Source organism: Larimichthys crocea, chromosome XXII (assembly GCF_000972845.2).
Source record: "Larimichthys crocea isolate SSNF chromosome XXII, L_crocea_2.0, whole genome shotgun sequence".
Lineage (NCBI taxonomy): Eukaryota > Metazoa > Chordata > Actinopteri > Sciaenidae > Larimichthys > Larimichthys crocea.
The window spans coordinates 18,079,231-18,089,344 of NC_040032.1; the positions used below are offsets into that span (position 1 = coordinate 18,079,231).

A 10,114-nucleotide genomic window follows, 5' to 3' on the forward strand; every position below is an offset into this window, starting at 1 on the left:
CATCCCCACTCTTTCAGAACTTTTTTTTATTTCTTTATTGTAGTCTAAATTTGCCCCACTGATCACAGAATTTTAGATTAATCAACATTAATTAACAATCAGCAACTTCTCTGCCTGATGATAACAGTTTTGCTATCATGATGTTTAGCCTGTTCTCACACTGTGTAACTTTAGGCTCTTCACCAAGAGAAGTATATAACCGTTTATGGCCCTAAGTCACACACCACCAACAATTTCACTGATTTGCTTAAGCTGGATCATATTTTATGGTTAAAATGTTTTCCTGGTTTTCCCTTCTGATGTTCCTCTGGTTGCTATGCATCCAACTCTGTAATTTACTCTTTGAGTTTCCTGATGAACAGTAAAGTAAACAGCTGTGAACTGCAGCTTCTGTCAGCTCTATTAGGTCTGTTTGTTAGCAGGTGTTGGTCTCCCTCAGTTGTGGTTTCTTTGCAATTTGACCACAAAGGTTTGATTCACATAGTCTCCTCTGAACAGTTGATGTTGAGATGTGTATGCTACTTGAACTTTGTGAATCATTCATGTTGGCTGTAATCTGAGGTGTGATTTATTGGTGATATCAGAGGCTGGTAACTTAAATTAACTTATTCACTGCAGCAGAGGTAACTCTTGGTTTTTCTTCCCTGCAGTGGTCTTTGTGAGAGCCAGTCTCATCATAGTGTTAGTCAAAGTTAGCTAGTCATAATTAGTCACATAGTGTGATTTTTGTGTGATTTAATTTAAAGACATATTTAAAGTTTTTGGAAAATTTCCTGAAGACTGACCTTCGTGTCTAAAGTAATGATGGACTGTTGCTTCTCTTAATGGTACCAATAATATGGATTACTAAGTAGTCGATTAGGGCTATTTACTGTAAGGCAATGCTACCTCTGACCAATAAAAGTGATCTCAAAAACATTAAGAAGGCCAGAGGTTGCACTAAAACTTTTGTCAAGGTAGACTCGTTAATTGAAAAGCTTTCCAGATGACTACCCCATGGAAGCTCACTGAGAGAATGCCAAAAGTGTGTGAAGCTGCCATCAAAGTAAAAGGTTACTTCTTTGAAGAATCTAAATATATAAAACATTACTTTGCTTTTTCAGCTGTGTTTTAACTAAATCTATGTGTTTTGATGTTGTCCAAACCTTTGACTGGCAGTGTATCTCTATATTTGTTATAATATAATTTTGCTTCAGCGTTTACCAAGGCCCAAAACAAATCACAGAGAGTAAGCCTCACATCTAATCCAATCCCCTGAGAACTCATTTAGAAACATTAAATATTCAAACCCATAGTCATCAATGTTTTCAGTAAATAATGATATAATTAATGCCTTCTGTGGGTGTTTATCAGTAATCTTAATGAAGGGGATGATGTGTACCTTTGTGGAGATAAAGTATGGTAAAGTTTAACGGGCACAAACAAGTCCAAAGTTAAAATTAAAGTTAACTTTTGAGATAGGTACTGAAGATTGAAGTATGAAGTCTAAACTTGTATATAAATTGTCTGCGACTGTTCATTGTTCCTGGCTGTGAACGCACACGGTACATGTTATGTAAACTTTACAAAAGTATATGCATTGTAATTGGATTAAATATTCTACATTTAACAGTGGCTACATTGTTTTTTTTGATAGATCCTTGAAGGATATTCTTGTTTTCTTCCCTAAACACACATCTTCATGCTAGATAGCATGAACTTACTCGGACATCACAAATGTTGCAATATTTGATTTAACGTGATTGAGCCATGCAATCAACATAAATCAACAATCAGCAAACTTTTCTGTGGTGTCGGTGTTTACAGGTGGTACCACAGATGTTTTGGATCACAAAAGAGCTCCCCATGGGGAGCGGTGGTCGGAATGGGCACAGATTAGAGTGGGCAACAGCGAGCTCAGCAGAGGAGGAGCATGGCAGAGGCAAGAGACTCTTAGGAGGTTATTAATGGAGGAGATAAGAAGAGAAAAACTAGAGAATGGCCAAGCGAGAGGCACCAGACAAGAGTAAATCTGGGACTGGGACTGAGAGTTTCATGAAATAAATGGCTGAAAGACAGACATCGAGCTGGGCTGTTCTTGTGGGCTATTAGCTGGCTGCTATGTCTTGTATCTTCTGTTAGTTTTTGATCATGAGTAATATAATCATAACAAATACACATACACAGATGTCCGTAGTCATCCAGGGATATTACACTCTTGAGTTGCTGAAAACGAGGGGGGCCTAACTCTTTCAATATGCAATATTATGAATACACGTATTTTACTTCCACTTTACTTGTGTGTCAAAGTTTGAAAGTCATTTGTTCCCTAATTAACAGGATTGGTTTCCATAATCTCATGTAAACATTGCTATAGCAAAGTTGTTTTTCACTTTTTCTGCTGCTAAAAAACACTGCTAAGGTGTCACTGAGAGAAACTCCCATCTGACCTAATCTCCTGAGAACTCATTTAGACACATTAATATTCAAGCCATTAGTCATTGTTTTCCGTAAATAATGACTCCTGTGGGTGTTTAACGGAATCTTAATGGAGAAGTGTGATTTGTGCCTCTGTGGGAACAAATGATGGCAAGTTTAACAAGTTACAACAAGTACAAAGTAAATAGAGAAAACTTAACTTCACTCTAATAACTTGTTAGTTCCACTGCTTACCCAAACTGTTGCTTAAACATTTAATTTTCTTTGTGGCACTGTAAAGATGACTTATTATGCTTTTCCTCTTCCTTTGTTGTTACATACATACAGACAAACAAATTAAAGGAAAACCAAGTAAGTCATAAAGTGTCTTAGTAAGGCTTTCAGCCCTTTAAGGGATATAACCCCATTCTTTCATACTCTGCTGGAGCGGCTAACACGTACATTTTGTTGGTCCAAAATCTACCACAGGTGTTCAAGTAGGTTGACATGTGGTGTCTTTGAAGGCTCTAGTATATGATTCACATAATTTCATACTTATCAAAACATTCAGTGAGCCCTCATGCCCTTGGATGGGGTCATTGTAATCATGTAATCATCAATTGCAACAACTTTGTACTGATCTGCAGTGACCCTTTCCTCCAGATGGACAAATAGACTCAAGCAGTGCCAGCAAAATGACCTCCACAGCAACAGAGCCACTAGATTTCTCCACTATACGGGCCCAGCATTTACATCAAATGTAGGTTCTCTACTACAATGTCCAATTCTATTAATGATTTTCTTCCATTTCAAAAAAACTCGATTTCAACTTTATTTATATAAAGCGAAAGATGTTATCTTAAGCAACTTTGCATATAGAGTAGATCTGTCCTGTTCTATTTGTAATATTATTTACAGAGACCCAATTATTCCGCCACGATCAAGCAGCGACAGTGACAAGGAAAAACTTCCTTTTAAGAGGCAGAAACCTCAAGCAGAACAGGATAGAGATCTATGATAACTACAATTGTAATTAAAATAAATATATAAACTAATTGTCGATATAAATGAAATAATTTCTAAAATATTTTTGGGCTTATAAACCTTTGTTTTTGATGAGGAAGGTGAGACTGAGGCATTCAAGGGAGAGAGATCTGTTTGTGGCAGGAATGTTTGGACATTAGCCCTCAAAATTGTGCAGAGGCTGTCCCCATTCCTGACCTGCTGAGTTGTGATGGTGTTACTTGAATATGATAGTGTTGCATTGGTGGAAGGACAGAGCTCAAACACAAGTGGTTTGGGAAACCTTGTAGAACAGCTTTGCCCCTAGGGTAAGAATCAAGGCCATCTAACCTGCTAACTTTCTGCACAGAAAACAATGTTTTAGGGTTTGCTCCTAGAGTTTTATTTACTTTAGGAATACTAACTTCACAGGATTCATTATATTTTTGATCTAATCACATCCACATGACATTTTTCTTGTCAAAGTAAAGTTGTTTTATGCAAATCAATCTCACTTCAACATTACTGTTCTGACTGGAGTCAGTTACTGTACATACTGGCTACTTAAAACGTAGAATAACATTGACGTATCCTGTGTGTGGTGTTCTCACAAATGTGATCTCTCACACTGGTAGTAGCTGTGTGCTATCCACTGAGATGCATTACCATCATTATTCATTGCTAAAAAACAGAATTGATAAGCATAATCACAACTGATTAAATTGTGATTCAATACCTACCCCCTCTACCAGGCGTTTGTTTTACAGTACCAGCTGAGTTCTAATGTTACCACAATGAGTTCAGCTTTATCCTGAAAAGGCCAAAGGTCCGGGTAGTGGTATATAACATTGCAAGTCCCCTAGCACATTTCAAACCAAGACAATCCAATGTACAATTAAAGATAGTTCCTGTGAAATGGCATCACCTTGTTCATTCTTAATCATGGGGGAGATATCTTTCTCCTTTAGTCTTAATCATGAGTTCTCTCATGGCTGGGTCCCTAAATTGTTATCTCTCTGTTTTCAGTATTGTGATCCTGATAGACCTGTTGGAGGCTTGGAGTAGGGGTTTCAAACATATAGTCACCAAAGGGCCCAATCAAGCCTACTGGATAATATTGGAAAGTGTAAAAAAAAGTTTAAATAAAATGAACTGCTACTCATGCTATGTCCACTGAAGGTCACGCTTTTCTAATAAAAGTCGCAGGCTCTATGCTGGATATACTTTTGTATGTCCCACATTATTTATGTTAATCGTTAGCTGCTGCTCATGCAAGAGCTGCCAGTGAAAAGTATCTTTGTGTTCACTTTTCTCCTTTTTATTTGTGAGTGTTTTTAAGAAAAATGGCACCACCATCAGACTCATCATACAAACACTTTCAAGAACGACTCTGAGAGGATAAATTTATTTTTGGCAGGTTTGAGGAAGCAGATACAGCCGAGAATCAGCAATGCAGGTGTGACAGCTAGCTCTGTTATTGCTAACATAATACTCAGCATCAATGCCATAGTCTGAGGTGAGTTTGTGAAGGTATCAGCCTGACGAGAAACTCTGCGACAGAAGGATTTTATCTTTCAAAACCTAAAGTTAAGTCATTTGTTGCATTTTGTGGTTTTACTGGTCCTGCCCACTTGAGATCAAATTGGGCTGTATGTTTCTCATGAACTAGAATAAGTTTGACACCCTTCATTAGGAGGCTTATTTCCAGTATCAGCAAACTGAAGAAACTCCTTCACCTCATGTGGAGAGTTACACAGCTTTAAAGTATCTTCTTACAACTGTGTGAAACTTGCCAAAGCTTTTCCACATCATGCTTGGTCACTGTGGAAGTAAATCAACACCTACATTATTAATGTAATAGGCATTCAGGCAAATATCACTGCCTTCATGTGGGCAACTTATTAACCATAAAACGGCTGATCTCCTGGCAGCCTGGCAATGACCATCTTTTATAAAGTGATATGCTTGTATTAAGCATGTCTAATGACTAATACAGGCAAACACAGAATAAATAATGATAAAATAAATAATACTAATTTCACCAAGTTGGAGATGAGAGTTGTCTTCTATTATTGTCTATTTTAGTAGACATCACATGACCATGGTACTGGGAAATCATGGAAAACGACGATGAAGTGGGCGTGAGGACAGAGCTCATATACGACATGTGCTCGTAGGGAGACCCTGCAGACCCCGCTCTGCTCTTTGAAACAGGCATAGACTCCAACCTGCTAACAGTCTACAGAGAGAAAGTGTATTTGCTTTTCATTCTTTGTTGTAGGAATACAAACTGGAAGACGTTCATTGTTTGTTAGTTTACCAATGACATTAATAGGTTAATGCCTTAGTTGCTTGGCTAAAATGTCATACACAAATCCAACGAATATAACAGATGAACAGCAGTATCAGGGAGTACTGGAAAGAGTGTTGTTTTCCACTCTGTCTACAGCACCATGCTGTGTGTTCCTCTTCATTAATGGAACTATGTTATTTACCTTAAGAAGTAAAATGGTGTTTTGTGAGACCTGTCGTTATATTCTTCTGTACAACCTCCTCTTTGCTGATACTATACAGATGGCACTTAGCCAGTTTATGTACCTACTCGCTGCCTGTAGAATAAGACTGACGTATCCTGTGTGTGGTGTCTCAGCATGCTTGGAGATCTCACAAATGTAATCTCCCCTCTCACACTGTTGGTGATGTCTCTGGAGAGATAGTAGCTGTGTGCTACCCACCTGAGGCCTGCTACCATCATCACTGTTAGAAACACAGCATAGCTATAATTGTGGTTTGGGCCTTCAGTTCACTAAATGTCCTCATCAGAGTTCTTTTGCTGTTGCAATTTCCATTTGAAGACCTGCAGAGCCTGCAGATGAAAGATTTTTGTTCTGTCATGGCCATGTTTCTTGTGCCAGTGTCTGCTCTTTATGACAAAGCCTACACTGGTTTTGTGTTTATATCAGCTGGTGTGATAGTCAGTTGTTCTTATATTGGTGTGATTGTAGCAGCCAGGTCAGCATCTACAGATAAAGCTTCAGCTCGTAAGGCTCGTAACACACTGCTCCTGCATATGGTACAGCTAGGCCTCAGTGTCTCCTCAACAGTTTACACTCCATTGCTCATAGCTCTGTCAAGACTTGTAACAAGGATAGTACTTGTGCGTGTCCAGAATGTTTTATATGTTTGTATTATCATATTCCCCAGATGTCTGAGTTCTCTCATCTATGGCATAAGAGATCAGACCATCAGACCTGTCCTCTTGCATCACCTCTGCTGCCGATTGAAACGCTCTGTCATTCAAGCCCAGGCTGTGAAGTAAAGTTTTGTCAAGTTTCACCATACCTAGCTGTCATGATTGAAGTTCCATAATTATGAAAACGGCAAAGTCAGTATTGGTTGAAATTCACTAAAAGAGATTAAAACATTATAATTATGACAACCAGTGACAGGCATTTGATTAGGAAAGGTCCGTTTGTAGTAGTAGGTTTGGTTTTAAGGGTACACACACACACACACACACACACACACACACACAGAAGAAGAACTTTATTAGTTTGACACTATATTATACATATAATGTCTGTGCAGTAGAGAGATGACAGACAGGCTGCTTCATAGTGGCGCCCTTGAGCAGTTAAGGGCTCAGCATCTTGCTCGAAGGTACTTCAGCAGGGGAACCATCACCAACACAATCCGTTCAACTGAACTCCTTTGTGCCACGACAGAGGAGCATTAAGGCTAACAAGCTAACAACCATGTCTCACCTTCTGCAGCAGAGCAAAATCCAGACCTTTCACCAAGTGAGTGTGCTCCATGTCACCTCCCAAGAACTTAGACTCCTGGATCAGCTGACGACGTTTCTCTGCTGCAGACTTATCTCTGAGGAACACACAACAAATATAAATACACATGGACGCTGACCTCAAGTTATCAAAGCAACTAATAGTGTTAGCATTCGCATTACTCACGCCTCAGCGGTGGGTCCTACAGCTCTGTAGTTAGCGGTGGTGCTAATCAGCTCCGTCTCTTCGTAATCTTTGTTGACTCCATCTCGTCTCTCTCTTGCTCTGTCTCTGTATTTCTCGGCCAACTCTCTCTCACGCTCCATCTCCTGCTGACGCAGCTTAGCATAATAGCTGCAATGAAAGAAATCAGTTATTAATTATCGATAATGTGATCGGATCATCGGCAGATCAGGACGCTCTGATCAGCAGAACAGAGTAGAGGCTGCAAGGTGACCTGTGTGCTAACAGAAAACTTGTTGTTTGTCTGTGTCTGAATCACACTTAGCTTAGTTTCTCATTACACAGCAGAAACACTGCAGCAGCTGTTTCGTGTTTTCATGGTAACCAGCTAGTGTAGAACATCTTTAACATCACGTGACGTTTGAAGAGTTTTACTGAATATTGTGTTGTCGGATGAGAAGACGGATTAAACACAGGAAGAAACAGCTAGTACGACTTCATCTGTCTAAAGATCAAAAATGAGAATTTGACTTATTGTGTCTGACTATTTCCTAACAGGAAACCGGAGTCTCCACTTATTATCCGACAACAACACCTCCAAACAGTCTCAGGCTTCAAAAGCCACCTGCAATATCTTTAACCTGAGAGACTAAAAAGAAGAAATATTATCCAATCAACACTCTCACCTCTTCTTCTTCCTCCTCCTCGCTGCAGGATCCTCATCCTCATTGTAGTCCCTTGGCATTCTGGGGAAACAAAATAATCCAGTCGTTTCATTATAACTGCTCAGAGTTCAACTTCTTCCAGTCAGAAGTGCGTTTGTGTCCTCTGTCACTCACTCATGGTGTCTGGACTTGGACGGAGGGGCTGAGGAAGGCGTCGCACGCGGCGTCATCAGCAGCTTCCTGAAGTCATCGTTGGTGAGTTTGGACCTAAAGAGAGACACGTGGTTAATGCATGTGCACACACACACACACACTGTAACACAGAGAGTAATACACACACACACACACACACACACACACACACACACACACAGTTTATACTCACTGAGCAGCAGCTCTGTGGTCGTCCACCTCGTGGCCTTCAGGAGCCAGAGGGTTAGAGTAACTCTCCGCTGCAAAGAAACACACAATACATTTTAGATAGCAAAAACACAAGAAAGCTTTTATTTTGAAACATCATGGAGGTGGAATAATATTAATCTGAACCGTCTTAAGTTTTAACAAGTTGTGCTACGTCCAAATGTTGACGTCATGGCGATCAGGCAGAGGATTGAGGACGAGACAGTTATGGATAATTTATATCCTCGGACGTAATCTGCATAGACCATTTTATGATCCATATTTCTAATAATGTGTCCCATGATGAAACTGAGTGTAAACCACATCAGTGTGTGATTTCAAGTGTCTAACTTAAGCACCAAGAAATAAAAGCACTGCGCCAACAAATGCAGTGAGAGCGAGCATTATCATAATCAGATAATCTGATCATAAACCGATTTGTTTGGTTCATAAAATGTCAACAATACTTTCAGTGCCTTGTCTTGCTCAAGGGCAACTCGGCAGTGTCCAGGAGGTGAACTGGCGCCTCTCCAGCTACCAGTCCACCACCCTACTTTGTGCCATGCTGTCCCCAGGCCAGATCTCTATGAACTGAGCCACTGCCACCCCCTTTAATCAGCTAATGGGTTTTAATCTCTTCTACTTTTAACATTTTATTGGTTTTAATGTGTCCGCTTTTATGCGTTTGATTTCTGTGCACTTTTTAAAATGTTCTCTTCTTATTGGCTTTTATTTATGATCAGATTTTATATTATAAGCCCCAATTTTATTTATGTATGATCTATTTTTTACTAGAGTCAAGTCATTGTTGTTTTTATTTGCTCCGTGAAGCTGCATTATTTTATTCCTGTAGTGTTTATTTGCTCCGTGAAGCTGCATTATTTTATTCCTGTAGTGTATATTGCACATATGTTTGCTGCTGTGGCGAGTACAGTACAGTATAATCTAAAGAAATTAGTTATAATTAAAATAATAAATAAATAAAGTTTATATTCACTTTCTTCATCGGAGGCCGTTTTAAGCTACAAAGAGTGTGTTTTATTGTGAACAGGTGTCAGCGGTGAAGCTGAAGATGTGCAGAGTGATACTGTTTATATTTATTATTATAATATTATATTTATTTGTCTTTGTTCAGTTTTATTCTGAAAAACAGCTAACAGCTAAGTTAGCATCGTGCTAACGCAACTCACTTACTCTGTTAGCATGCTAATACATCACGAGCTAACAGACTTCCGGTGCCACAGACTTACTTTCAGGCATCTCGGCGGAGCTTCGGCCTCCTTCTTGCAGAAATGAGTTTGTTTCACCCCTGAAGAGCGAAAAGAAGCTCTGTGTTTATGTTTATTCTGCTATCGCTGCTAGTCCGCTACCCTCTCTTATGCGGATCTTCACTTCCTGTTGTGGTGTTGCGTCACTTCCTGTTGTGCTTGTAGAAAGTGGTCAGAGCGCCTCCAACAGGCCGCGAATACTACTACTACTACTACTACTAATACTACTGCTACTACTACTACTAATACTACTGCTACTACTACTACTTATACTACTAATACTACTGCTACTACCACTACTACTACTACTACTAATACTACCACTACTACTACTACTACTACTACTACTAATACTACTGCTACTACTACTACTTATACTACTAATACTACTGCTACTACCACTACTACTACTACTAAT

General features: G+C 39.4%; 1 protein-coding gene across 1 annotated transcript in view; it reads right to left on the minus strand.

Moving 5' to 3' along the window:
* LOC109139612 (protein Red) overlaps positions 1–9,878 on the minus strand; it is a 20,007-nt gene extending 10,129 nt beyond the window's left edge. Inside the window, exons 1-6 of the mRNA XM_027273682.1 lie at positions 9,679–9,878; positions 8,415–8,481; positions 8,204–8,296; positions 8,051–8,110; positions 7,368–7,535; positions 7,164–7,278 (exon numbers count right to left, since the gene is read on the minus strand). Of these exons, the coding sequence (XP_027129483.1) occupies positions 7,164–7,278; positions 7,368–7,535; positions 8,051–8,110; positions 8,204–8,296; positions 8,415–8,481; positions 9,679–9,688 (513 nt within the window). The 5' untranslated portion in view covers positions 9,689–9,878. The remainder of the gene's footprint in view (positions 1–7,163; positions 7,279–7,367; positions 7,536–8,050; positions 8,111–8,203; positions 8,297–8,414; positions 8,482–9,678) is intronic.
* Between the last annotated feature and the right edge of the window lie 236 nt (positions 9,879–10,114).